General features: G+C 32.4%; 1 protein-coding gene across 1 annotated transcript; it reads right to left on the bottom strand.

Annotated features, from left to right (window-relative positions):
* Positions 1-995: 995 nt before the first annotated feature.
* LOC147398919 (cyclin-D1-1-like) lies at positions 996-4,223 on the bottom strand. The gene is made up of 6 exons (XM_086448286.1): positions 3,843-4,223; positions 3,375-3,461; positions 2,587-2,685; positions 2,296-2,497; positions 2,066-2,196; positions 996-1,982 (listed from the first exon to the last, which is right to left on the bottom strand). The coding sequence occupies exons 1-6, from the start codon at positions 4,056-4,058 to the stop codon at positions 1,773-1,775; spliced, it is 945 nt and encodes a 314-aa protein (XP_086304412.1). The 5' UTR covers positions 4,059-4,223; the 3' UTR covers positions 996-1,772.
* Positions 4,224-14,712: the final 10,489 nt, after the last annotated feature.

Genomic DNA, 14,712 nt, shown 5'->3' on the forward strand with positions numbered 1-14,712 from the left:
CAAAGCAACAACACAAATACTTTTAAAACCTTGGCTTTTTCTAAAGAATCTCCAACTGTAAAACTGTACCCACCGACTTGTTGGTACTGTTGATGCACAATAAGTTTTGATATATATTAAAGACAATTGTAACTGCAGATTAAGTATTTGATCATTAAATCTCTTCATTACCGTCCGATCGGATATCATTATTGGATAAATATGAAAAGTAAAGATCGTATTAGAAATCAAGGATCCATTATTCCTAAGTCAATGATCAAATTTTTGGGTATTTAAAATATATGGGTGTTTGGTTGCCTCTCCGCAAATCATGTAATCATTCTAAGTGCTTAGTTGAGTTTTAGTTACAAATCATTGCAAAGGTTTTTGTGGCCCATAATTTCTGTTAATAAGTGGTATAAATCTTACATCATTTCAAATTGCCGTAAAATCTTATAAAATCCTACTTGATTACAAGAACTTATGAATTTATATTCCCATGCCAACTTTTATTATAATTTAATATAACAATTAAGGATAAATAAACAATCGATGTTCATCTTTTAGTCTCCTTTTAATTCTAAATACTTGATTCAAGAAGCATTATCTCTCTTATGATTCTTAAAGAAGAAAAACAGGGAGCTTATATGCATTTTTCTCTCATTCTCATCTCCTCTTACTACTCTTTCCCACCTTGGTTTTTGAGTTTGAATGAGAAGACAAGAAGGTAATAACAAGATTTGAAAATAAAAATTGAATTTTTTTTCTTTTTTATTTTTGATGATGGGGGTATCCGAACTTATGTCCGATTAGTGGGATCAGAATAGCTTGATGTTGGGCTACGATGTGTGGGTTCCATCCCCAAGGCACGTGCAATACTTGCACATCACATGCATTGGATAAGTGAGGGTGCACTTTCGCGGATGGCCCCAAGGAATTATTGCTCATATTGGGTATCAAATTCACAACCTACAGACTTCCAACGCTTATTGGTTTGAAATTGCCTTTGAGCCAACCCCTTGAGATTAAATTGATTGTTTTCATTTCTATCAAAACAAAAACAAAACCAAATGAACTCATTTAGGATCATAAGATTGTAATAGAGACACATAGAAATTATTAAAAGTACACTAATTTCCACTGATAATCTCAACTCTCAAATACAAACATGCCTTAGAAGGCCCCAAAGACCTTTGTATAGTTAGGCAAAACTCAAGCAAATGAAGGGCACTCTTCCCCCACTTGGAATTAAAAAATAAAAATAAAAATAAAACAAAGACACGTGTGAAGTCACACACACGTGTAGGCACACCACTCACAATCTGCTATAGTTAGGCCAACTAATCTTAGCCATTAGAAGCAGCTTTCCAGCTAAATAAACACGTCTGACACGCATCAATAAGCCTGTCAACAATTCATAGCTTCATACTTCCAACTCCTTTATTTTGCCAACAACATTTGATGTATTTGCTCTTCTTTTCCCCAAAACCTAACTTGACCCCACCACAACCCCCTCCTTTCATTCAACAATCAATGCTGCCCTTTGAATTCAATCCCCCCACCATTTCACACTTCATGACTCCACTCACATATCTTTCTCACACTAAAAAATAATAATAATAATAATTTAATCCCCTCCCTTGGGAATCTGCAACTATCATCAAGCCATTAATTTAATGATAGAAACATTTATAAATTAAAAAAAAAAAAACTCCCAAATCCCTTATCTACATCCTTCATGTCAAATTAATTACCAAACCCTCAAAAAAATAATGAGGATTTTAATTTATTTCTTAGTGGTTGTCCTTCTCGTCATCTACCCATGACAAGTTATTTAATTTTCTTCTTTTATTAAAGGACGGAGACGATGACGAAGAAGAAGATGAGTCACTAGAACCGAATCCTACCCGAGTTGTTATTCTTAATTGTGGTAGGACTTTCGGACGCTTTCTATTGCCAACAACAATTTCCTGCATTAATTTCAAACAACTGGCAATTCTCTCCTGCAAAAATCAATATATTTTCGGATTGTTAGGTATGATTTCGTTAAATGCCCAATCGCAATTAATCATAATTATTTTCTTACTTTGCTTAGTCCATCGCACCATGATACAGCATTTCCAGGGTTAGCAAGGGATAGACTGGGGATTTCATTAGCGGCGCAAAGTATGGCCGCTGCAGCAACTGATGAAGGCCAGTAATTTACAAAATTAACATCTGCATAACATGAATAACATAAGTTATATATATCAAATGGATGTAAAAATTACATTTCTTTTTTATAATTAAAATACATACACCACACAAAAATATTACCTCTTATGATAATTAGAATAATTTGTGTCGCTCTTGAGATAAGAAATGTTATAAAGATTCCGGTAGGATCAACTTTGTTCGCAAAGAAATCAATGAAGTTGAAGGGTGTTACAGATCGTAGTCTCCAATCCAAGGTAGTAAGAACGAGAAGTTCCATCCTCTGAATTGTCCTCGGTTCGAAGATGAATTTCGCACTTTCAACCTATAATAATTTGGTTTAGAATTGTTAATTGAAGAATTTAATTATTTAATTATTGTCTCAAAAGAGTTTATTAAATGAGAAAATTATACCTGAAAATCCAAAAGAGAAGGAACTAAGGGTTCCTCCATCTTAGCAGCCAAGGACAAACAAGCAACAGATAAGAGTTGTAATGGCCACCCATTTGACAGCTGATCAGACGAAAATGAAATATTTATTATTAAAATATATTCCAAATTAAAAACAATAAATTGATTTACTTAATGAGAATTATCTGATTTGTTTGCATGTCATTATAAAGCCATTATAAAAAAATACAAATAAAGTTAAAAATATAAAGTTAACATCTTGTTAAAGTAATAACTTGAACCCACAATTTATTATTATTTTTTTAATAGAAGGTGAAAAAGATATGAACACGAGGGTTTCAATAAAAGCATAATCAATTTACATTTATGCCCCCCTAAAGCAAGACAAAATCAAAAAATCATTGAGTGGAGTACAAATTACAAAGCCAACTGAAAGCTGCCACGTGCTCCAATAGCCCCACACCAATGTAAAAGAGAATTAGCTTATAAGACAAGATTTTCTTGTATGTTAACGTTTAAACTATTTGTTAACTTCAATTTAATATAAATGTGGGACCAAGAAGTACACGACAACTTTTAGTGTGATTTTTCATCAAATTTGATGCCATGAGTTTACAGGATAAATTTCTCTCACTATTTTATCGCTTAAAAAGAGAAGAATATTTTGGTTTTCTTGTTTGAAAAGTCAAAACTCATAAATATTGTTAAATATTAATTTAATTTAAGGAAAAAAAGAACAAACGAAGAGATTCTGATTTCTTAGTACTAAACTGACGGTGACGGAACCTTACCGGCAAACGACGAGAAGAGAGGAACCGATCCAAGTAGTTAACGGAAAGATAAGCCGTTAAAGGCTGGAAACCGTAGTACTCATGCACCTGCGCTAGCTATGTATGTTAGTTAACTTACATAACAAAGCACTAAAATACGCCAAAAGATCTAACATGCGCCGGTGCCGGATGATGGTATCTCTAGTGGTGTCATAAGCTCATCCACTCAGATCTCCACTCTAAAGCTCCGATTAAGTGAAAGTAACCACCTGCGCACGCTAGCTGTGTCAATGATACAATCTAACGTGCGCGTGATTATTCCCGCCGAAAAAAGTAGTATCGAATGGCATTTTTCGTAATTTTCTTGATCTAGTCCGCCATTATTGGACGAATCACGAAATCAGTAAACTATCTGATGGTTTCCTGCGCAAGTTAGCTAAAAACGAATAAAGAGTTGATTTGATCGGATCGGATTGGATTCAAAGATACCTTGAGAATCCATGAAACCGATTCTTGACGAGCTGAAGCATCAAGCGATTGAGATTCAAAGCTAGCTAGATAATCGAATCCTGGCAAGTAATCTCCTTCATCTTCGACAAATCCAGATATCGAATCCTCCATTTCTTCCGGCGAGTCATCGACCAAGATACCGGAGTCCTCACCGCAGAGAAGATCGGACAAGCATTCGGAGCAAGGAAGAGCCATGATCGCCGATCAATCCTCATTATCTTCTCTTTTCATGTTTGACGAATTCAAAACACCGGAAATCTCGATCTGTGTCCGAAAATTTTCTGTAAAATCTATGTGCAGAGAGAGAGAGAGAGAAAGAGAGAGAGAGGTTTTGGCTTAGTGTGAAGCTTCTATGTGTTTCTCTTGTCTATTTAATATATAAACTGTTTTTTTTTTTTTTTTTCCATTTTTTGAAATTTCAAGAAAAGAAAATATCATTCGAAAGTTAGATAACTTAAATGGCTGGAGACCATAACAGATTTAAACGGTTTTTTTTATATCTCGTTACTCGTACTTAATCGCGATAATTTGGAAGTTAATGGCAATTTCGTAATTTTACTAGAATTATTTTTCAAAAGTTTTTAATGTGTAAATTTAAAAAAGAGCCATAGTACATTACTACAGTGACTCGAAGTAGATTGTGTATACAGAGAATCATCAACTTTGCTCGACTGCAACAAACACGTATCTCGAGCAAAGGCATCTATGGTTTTCTGCACAGTCAGGTACACTATTAGTGGTACTTAGAGTGTTATTAAAAGTCACGGTAGCTTTTTTTTTTTTTTTTTTAATTTATAATTATTAAATCGTATTATGTATTTTTATTTAGGCTGTTAAATAATAAAAAAGGATGACGGTTTTGATCAGTTCCCGCTAAATCTGGCGGCTGTTATCTCCCTTCGTGAATCTCCCGCTAAAGTAAGCATTATTTTATGTGTATTTACTACAAAGGCCTGAGTATTTTTCAATAATTACTAAATCAGCCTTTGTTTTTTAAATTTACGAAAACGGTTTATACCTGATTCGTTATTATATTCTTCTACTGAAACGATTCTATATCGTACTGTGGCATTTGCTACTTACCTTTCTTGTGAGCATACATTCAGTGGAAGGGCATAAAGGTAAATTCATTAGATAAGGGGTTTTTTTTTTAAAAATTTAATTACATAATTGAATACATGCCCATCTCCATAAAAACTATAAAAAGAGCCATGCTGATCAGGTCAAACTTGAAATCCGATCTATTTCGATTCAATAATTTCGGGTTCAAATTAATTATTTCGATACTGATAAGGATCCGATCCGATATCTTATTGGATCGAATCTGGATAGACCAAAACATTAGAAATTATATTATATTTATTTGAACATATGAAGTTTGTTTAGATTTTGTACGTTAAATGAGTTTGCCCTAATCCACACCAGTTCAGATTGTTATTGGATCGGATTTGAATATTAATAATGAAATCCAATGAAAACTTGATTGATTAGGAGGTTGATTAGATACTTACCAAGCCAATTTTGGATTTGATTTGATCCTTATCGAATTGGTACCAAATTAATCCCAATCCATTCTAATCCAGACCCATTGAAAATCCTAACGTTGATATGGTAGTGTGCACAAAATCATAGATGCTTTGAGATACAAGTGAAAAGCATCTATGAATTTGTGTAGCATACCACATGAGCACAACGTTGAAGGCAGTGTTGTAGGAAATCGATTTCACATTTTTCAAAAGAAAAATGACTAATTGAATTCTTTATTACCAAAGAAGATGGGCAAAACTTGAAGTTTGTTTTAAAATTTATATGAAAGGCACCATCCCTTTATTATATTATCGTGAAGACTTGACCGAAGCTTGTGGTTGACTCGACTTAACTTCGAATTTTTTCATTCAATTTTTCTTAAATCATGTTAGATATTAAAGAGAGGCTTAGTTCAATAGCTTATTTACCTTCTAAGGTGAGACAAAATGTGCAAGGCGATCTAAGAGGTTTGGCTTCAATTCATGTTATATAAATATTTTGGGTCATGTCCCCTGTAATATTTTTTTTTCATATTAATATAAACTTCTTTGTTTGATTATAATAAATTATTTCAAGTTTGTTCATATTTGCTCTCATTATTTGTAGTCATTTGGACGTCGTGGCACCAATTGAAGAGAAGTGACTAGATAGCCTTATGGGATTGGTGGATTTGGGGGGAGAGAGGTGAAGGTGAGTGAGACATTTATAGTCAAGTACAGAGGATCATTGTAGAGTTTTTGTTATATATATGTTGGGAAATGTTCAGCAACAAACATTTTGACAAAATATTTTTCAAAACATGGGTTAGAGGTTTTGGAATGGATTGATTTTTGGTGAGGATGATCTCTACGATGAGGAGATCATCATCACCAAAAATCAGCCCATTCAAAAATTTCTAACCCCATCAAAAATGATTTACAAAAAAGGGACGGTCCACGATTTTTCAACTTGTAAACTGGGGCTAGAAGTTTTGGAATGGGTTGATTTTTGGTGAGGATGATCTCTAGGAGATCATCCTCACCAAGAATCAGCCCATTTCAAAACCTCTAACCCATGTTTTGAAAAATGTTTTGCTAAAATGTTTGTTGCTGAACAGGACCCATATATGTTAGATCCGAAGTAGTGTTGCAAAGTGTTTGGAATGATTCTTGAGACACACCTTCAATCATTTATTTTAGCTTATCCTCCTGATCTTTTTGTTGTGTAAATGTTTTTTATTCTATTGTGCTATACAAAGTTGTGTGGGTGTAGAGGTAAGTGGGCAGAGTCGCTGGCCCAAATTATTTAAAGGGTATGAAAAAGGCAATCGTATAATATTTTCTTAAATTTTTTCTACTTTTGAGAATTTTTGTTTTTCGGGAATTTTACATGTTTTGATAACTTTCAATTTTAAAAAATAGAGATCTCTAAGGATGTTAAACTGATGAGAAAATAGTGATTGTTCTTGTTATGTTGTGTGAACGTAGGCACACTATTGAATCACGTAAATCCTTGTGTGCTTATGTGATTGTGTTATCTTTACTATTTTATTATTTTACATTCCTTCAATTCAAGATTCTCACAACAGTAAAAATATCATTACGAGATCTTCTCAATAAAACACAATTGATATTACAGCCGATAGGTGCTAACAAATTTGTTTGAAATCACCACGGGCCCAAATTGAAGTGTCTCATGATTATTATTGAATTAATGGCTTGGCAAACACCGATCTACAATTCTATCTCAAGAAGTAAATAAAATCTTACTTTAAAAAATATGTCGACTAAAAATTTAGTCGAGCCGACTTGATTTAGCTGAAATGAATTAGAGGTGACTTGACGGCAAGAGTTATTATTAATCAACTCATTGAATTGACTCAAAAACTTGGTCAAGTCAATGATTCAACTCGTCATTCTAATTCTTTTGAAAAATGAGAGGGTTATTTTTGTAATTTTATCAAATAAAAAGAAACATATATCCTTCTAATTTAAAAAGAAAAAAAAAAAAAATTTATGTCATCAAGTAGAGTAAGAAAACGTCGCACAGACATCTCTTTCTTCCACTTGCAAGAAGCTCCATCTCCAACAAAATAAAAATAGTTTCGATGGTCCAATGCTTCCAACTTTTAAAATAGTATTTTGGTATTTAAACTTTTTTATAAATTAAATTTTTTTAATTTTTATAATATTATATTAAAACCTACCAACTGAGTCGACTCGAGTAAAGTTTTCCATTTTTAGCAATGAAATATGAATAGGCAATGGCATTGTTGTGAGTTGTGACTGTTGGATGGACAAAACAAATCAAAACGTGATTTCTTGGGATTCGAAATTCTTACAAATGTAGAGTTATAATCAAAAGTTGCCTCTGATTAGAAACCCTGCAAGTGGGGACAAACATGACATCATGATCTACCAGATCACAGATTGGATTGATCTGTAAATATTGACAAACATGACAACGCCAGCCACATCCTGGATGGACCAGGAAAGGCGTCTAATCTCTCTCCATCAAATCTGCTTTTTAGCACAAATGATCTTACTTAGATATTTCAAACTTGAAACTTGATCTTACTTAGATATTTCAAACTTGATTAAGAAAGAGAAACTCTTTTCTTACTAACCTAGTAAGATTTCAAAATCTTACTAAGATCGTTAAGCTCAAATGGATTACCAATTTCATAATTCAACATCACAGCACTCTGTACTTCATGGAAAAACTCAAATCCAAATAAATAAATTCATTTATTTTTGGACTTGATCAAAAGTTTTGAAAATGGAAGACTACTGAATGAAAAATATTTTTTTAAGATAATTTTTTTTTGAGTTCTTAAAATTTTGTCTTCTACATCCCCGTGGCATAGGATCATGTTTTTGGGATGCCACTAGGGATCTCAATAACCCTTAGTAAGATTTGAAATCTTACTAAGTTAATAAGGCTATAGTTACTCATTAAAAAAAATGAACAAATTTAAAATTTGAAGTGACACATCGGGTCAAACAAGGTGCTTAATTTAAGTGTGGGAAAATTTAATCAAATTATGATTTTGAGAACAATGAATGTAGCCAAAATTAATCCAATAATGCATACTCTTCAATTAATATAAGACCCATACATGAGTGACTTGAAATAACACTAGAGAACTTTATATGTAGAAAACCATCCATTTTACTCAAGTGTATAACAGTTGTATCTCGAGAAAAAAGTTTCTATAAGTTTCTACCTACTCAATTACATTCTCAGTGCTAGTTCAAGTATCATCTCAAGTCACTTATAGCATTAAATTATTTCATGGATAGGTAGGACTTCCTTTCTAAATGCTCCCAAGTAAAATATATTTTATTATAATGCCCTTTCACTTTAAGAAAGTTTAAGTAGTAGTGAAATTTTGTTTCAATCGTAATCTAAGTGAAACTTTTGATAAAAGTGTCCATTTTGCTAATATTAATGCACATTTTTGGAATTTGACGTGATCTATCAAGTGGAGAACTCACCACTTTTCAAAAGCGCTTAATTTGTTATTTTTTGCAAAGCGACGAACACATTTATTTTAAATAATTAAACTATTGAGTTTACAGCTCTGCAAAAATGATTTTTTATCATTTAAAAAAAAATGATGAATTTTTCATTAGATCAATATTAATGAAATACTCAAAATGCATATATAATAATATTAAAATTAATATTCGGATCAAAAGTTATATCTTGATTAAAGTTTGGGTTGAATTTCACCATTTTGAAAAGGAAAAAAATTAAAAAAAATTTGAAACTCCCTCTATCCATTAATTTTTTGTTGTCACATATCACTGTAATGCCACTAAAATTTTAAGATAAAAGAGGTAAAAATGGTATTTGGATGCTTCGACACTTAGCTTAAGGTGAGGGAGCATTTAGTTGAAAAATCTTTACTAATTAGATTGTTAAGGCAACCCCAAGGAGTTGGCCTAGTAGCAAGTTGAGCCTTGATGAGCTCCTCAAGAAGGGTGGATCAAGCATTTGAAACCCCACGAAGCAATGAATTCCTTGGGGTCACCCTCCACGATCCATTTGACCATCGATTTAATCAGTTGCACGTAGAATTTTTCGAGGGTTGGTGCATGTGATTAGTCTCTCCTGAAGGGTGGGGATATTTAAAGTGATGAATAACATAAAGGACTCCTTAGTCCATCCTTTGTTGTCTACGATGATACCAAATCCAATTGTAATCACGATAGCATGACAAATCTAACTTTCTTTGTTTGATAGTATTGTCTTAATTTGAGTTAATTATTATTAACCTCAGTGTCTTGATAACTCAACTTTCCCATCCCAATCAAAGATCCTGATTAGATTTGAATGACAAATCTCTCTCTCTCTCTCTCTCTCTCTCTCTCTCTCTTCACGTGCCTGCAGTCCCAAGCGGTTGTTAAAAATAGTGAAATTTTCTATGGAATGTATGATATATGACTTTGAGGGACAGCTGATGTATCATAGACAATAAATTATTATTATTTTTTTCACTAAAGTCTTCACCTATTCCATGTTGAAAATAGGATTTAAATGAGAATTTGTCTCATGATACATAAGAAAAAGATTTATGATTTTGCATATCCCAAGACAAAATGATCTATGATTCTATGATGAGGGCGTACATCAGAAGGGGGGCGATAGATTACCATGACTCTTTAACCCTCTAACATACACTCTCATCATAGAACCATAGACCATTTGCCTCAGGATACACAAGAAAAATATTTATGATTTTGTATATCCTGACACAATTGATTTACGATTTTATGATGTATGTCAGAAGGGAGGTGTCAAAAAATCATTATTCTTAAATAAATGCAATAAAAATATTGAAAATATACATAGGGTCAGGATCCGTATACACATATATTTACAACATATTTTGTCTTATGTGAATTAAAAGTTTTGGATTGAACTGATTTTTGGTGAGAATGATCTTCTCAATTCAAAATTTTTAGTTAGCATAAAATAAAACACGTTATAGATATATGAGTAGATATATGTACATATTGATCGTGATCCATATATATATATAGGGTAGCGTTCAAGGGCAAACTTTTTAGCAAACTTTTTGGCAAAACATTTTTCAAAACATGGGTTAGAGGTTTTGGAATGGGCTGATTTTTGGTGAGGATGATCTCTACGGTGAGGAGATCATCCTCACCAAAAATCAGCCCATTCCAAAACTTCTAACCCATGTTTACCAGTTGAAAAATCGTGGACCGTCCATTTTTTGTAAACTATTTTTGATGGGGTTAGAAGTTTTGGAATGGACTGATTTTTGGTGAGGATGATCTCCTCACCGTAGAGATCATCCTCACCAAAAATCAGCCCATTCCAAAACTTCTAACTCATGTTTTGAAAAATGTTTTGCCAAAAAGTTTGCTAAAAAGTTTGCCATTGAACGCCCCCATATATATATGGGTCCCTTTCAACAACAAACATTTTGGCAAAACATTTTTCAAAACATGGGTTAGAGGACTTGGAATGGGCTGATTTTTGGTGAGGATGATCTCTACGGTGAGGAGATCATCATCATAAAAAATCAACCCATTCTAAAATTTCTAATCTCATCAAAAATGATTTACAAAATATGGACGGTCCACGATTTTTCAACTTGTAAATTGGGATTAGAAATTTTGGAATGGACTGATTTTTGGTGATGATGATCTCCTCACCGTAGAGATCATCCTCACCAAAAAGCAGCCCATTCCAAAACCTCTAACCCATGTTTTGAAAAATGTTTTGTCAAAATATTTGTCAAAATGTTTATTGCTGAACAGGACCCATATATGGTAAGTATAATTATTGTTGATAAGCCCTATTTTGGCATCTCTCGAAATGGGGCAGGAAGTTTTGGTGACTGGTACCTAAACAAGCCTCTTGTCCATCCTAAACACGGCATCTGTCATCTGTGACCACCTTAGGGAGGAAAATTGGAGATATGTTGGTGGGTGGTGGTGGGTCTCTTCTATTTTTGTTATTTTTTATTTTTTTTTCTGTATAAATCTCTTTCCCCATTAAAAACCATCTTTAGTCTTTGTCACTTAACGTGTCATTTCTTACTAAACTAAAAGTATGTATGATTTGACGAAAAAAGATTTTTAAGAAAATATAATCTATAGGTGTATGATTGTACATTTCGAGAGAAAATCAATTTTCTTAAGAATGTGATTTTTCCATCTTTGTGAGAAATCCAATTAACTTTTTTTCTTAAAAAGTTAGGAAAATCCTACTAAAACCCAACTTTCTTTTTATTTTATTTTGTTATTTTCCTAGTGGCAATTGAAAACTAACAAATATTTTCTTTTGAGAAACATTTTTTTCAGAAATTGATTTGCTAGAGAAAATTTTTATTCTATTTACACACCCTAACTTCATTCTCTTTTGGGTCTCTAGAGCATATCCTCATCCATGGTTGGCGGCTTTAAATCTTAATTTTAATAGTCAAAGTGAAAGGAAAAGAAGGGGATTTAACCCCATGATGGTGAAAGAAGATGACCATTGGACACTATAGCAATTTTCCATCAAAAAATACTTATTTTGAAAATAATAGTTGGACCTTTGTTTTTCTTTCTTTTTTATTTTCTTTTTGAATTTGGTCGGTGAGTTTGATTTGGACAAGACCAACCCTTTTTTACTTATTAATGGGCTCCAGGGGTTGACTGTTAAATAAAGGTGTAATTCATTTCAATTTTACCTTAAAAAGTTTTAAGGGTAAGTAATGATGAGTTTTAGTGAGTCATTTTAATGAGAATCATTTTGATTTGAAATTTAGAAGGAAGCATGCATTTCGAGAATAAAGTTATGATTCTATTGTTTATCGTACTTATGTAACCTCGAGATAAATATTATTGATATTAGAGATCGAAACCTCGAAGTGAGTCATGAGATGTGTAGACATGGGCTCATCGTGCAAGTTGGGATCGTTCACCAGAAACTATTACAAATACAATAAATAAATCATAAAAAATAGAAAAGAAAATGAATTAACTAGGTCGTGAGTTTGATACCTAGTGTGAACAGTATTTTCTCAGGATCACCCCTCACTTACTTACTATGTGGTGACGTACGGGTGTTGCACATGCATTTGACTCCGGCCTTGGCTCTTCTGACCCCCCTAGTCAGACGTAAATTCAAACATCGTGTCATAAAAAATAAAAAATAAATTACCTAATCAATCATGATCCCAAAATTGAGAAAATAAAATTGATCAAGAGAAAAGAACAAGAATCCTGATAGAAAATAATTTTTTTAAGAAATCTAGAAATAATTTATTAATTATCATATTAAATAAATATTCAGATAACACCCACATTGTTAAGGGACAAAAACTATATGAATTGACCACATTATGTGGGCCTTAATACGTAATACATGTATTGATTAATACTAAATCCAAGCATATAATGATTATTATGAACACCTCATATGAACTAAACCACAAATTTACGATGATCTTATAAATATTAATTCTATTTAATCCAAAAATCAAGTTGATTAAGTATACTCTTTTGATAGTCTCTTGTCATCTATGAAATGCATTATCTCTCTATGCCTCAAATATGTGAAGCTAAACTCAAATTTACAAGCATTGGGCAAGTGACAAGCCGGTTCGTCCATAGCTAGAACTCTTTCTAATCTTCATTATTTTTTAATTATTTAATCTACATATCCCATTTAAATAATAAAAAAATACAAACAATTTGGATTTTTTATAAATTAAAAAGGGATGTTTGTCATGGTTAAACAAAAGTGATATTGCCATGCCCATTTCTATTTGGGCAGGTTCATCTTTACTATTATAACAAGGGAACGCAGAGTAGAAGTGGTGGTTCGACACTAAAATTTGAGTTGTCAAAAATTCCCCATCTTAACATTTAAACTTAGAGTCACAAGGTCCAACACTAAGATGACCTGGCATTGCACAGATAACTATAGATTTATTTTCTTGAGATACAAATTACAAAATCAATGATTATTTATGCATTGTTAGGTCAACTCGGTGTTAGACCCAGTGTCCAACATAGGTAGTAAAGCATTTTCCTTAAGTAAGAAAATTTTCATTTTGGACAAACATCTATAAAATCACGTTGGATAGTTTTGAAAATTACAAAATATCCATTTTACTATGTAATCTTCAAAACCACCCTTTAATTAAAAATAATTTTTTTGAATAGATGTGTGTTTGCACATGTGACCTTCTAGTTTAATATAACAAAAATATCATTTGTGGGTATTGACACGGTTGAAATTTTATTACCATTTTGAAAAAAATTCATTTGAAATGAGAATACAAAAAATTGACCTTGAACATGTAATGTCTTGAAATATTTCAATTTGTCTTGAAATTTTTTCAAATGTTTCAGTTGAGTCAATTTCAAATTATATGATTTTAAAAATACATTTTACTGGAGAGTGTTTATTAACACAGTTGTTTACTTATAACACACCAAACTATATGTGTCAAAGTTGTAATTTTCTGACTCGAGTATTTTCATTCAATTGACGTGATGAAGGAACAGAACCTTTGATAATTTTCATTGGAATTTCTCGGGATATACAAGAAAAAAATCAACGGTTCTTTGCCCTTGCCACATCAGACCGAGTGAAAATAATTGAGTCAGAAAATCATTAGCCTATGAAAGTTTCATAGTCTAGTAAGTGTCTATAGAATTTCTCTCATTTTGGAAAAGCCACAATAATTCATTAGATAGAGCAATATAAGAAACATGCCTGGAAATATCAATTTTCAGAATATAAAAGCCATCTAAGTAAAACGACCAACAGGACATAATGCCAAGGATCCCAACCACCAAAAATAGAACCACAAACACGCTTGATAGGGCCAGGTCTCGAATACGAACCACTTCATATCTCTAATCTCTTCTATAATCTATAAAATGTAAAATTGTCAATCAACCGAAAGGATTGTGTCTATGATGACAGCTCAACTTACCTAATGCCCAACATTCAAGGAACTGGACTCCTTCTGTCTTATATATATATATATACATAAAACAATGGTGTAAGAACCTCAAAAGTCAAAAGATGAATGATATTGATGTATATTAAGTTATGTAGATGAGATTAGATTTAAACCATTTACCTTAAAATTCATCGACTCAGTCGATTCTATTTGATTGAATTTTGAGGTGACTCAGCCTTTCTACGAAACTAATTCACCTAGTCAGTTTGGCTAAGTGTTTGTTTGTTACAATTTTTTTTTTTGACAGCTTTTTGAACTTTGAGCCGAAAAAGCTAAAAAAACATGTTTGTTGGTAACAACTTCTACTTTTACAGTTTTTTTAGGAAGTTTAAAATAGGGATT

The sequence above is a fragment of the Akebia trifoliata genome, chromosome 7, assembly GCF_017979445.1.
Source record: "Akebia trifoliata isolate Shusen 1 chromosome 7, ASM1797944v1, whole genome shotgun sequence".
Classification (NCBI taxonomy): domain Eukaryota; kingdom Viridiplantae; phylum Streptophyta; class Magnoliopsida; order Ranunculales; family Lardizabalaceae; genus Akebia; species Akebia trifoliata.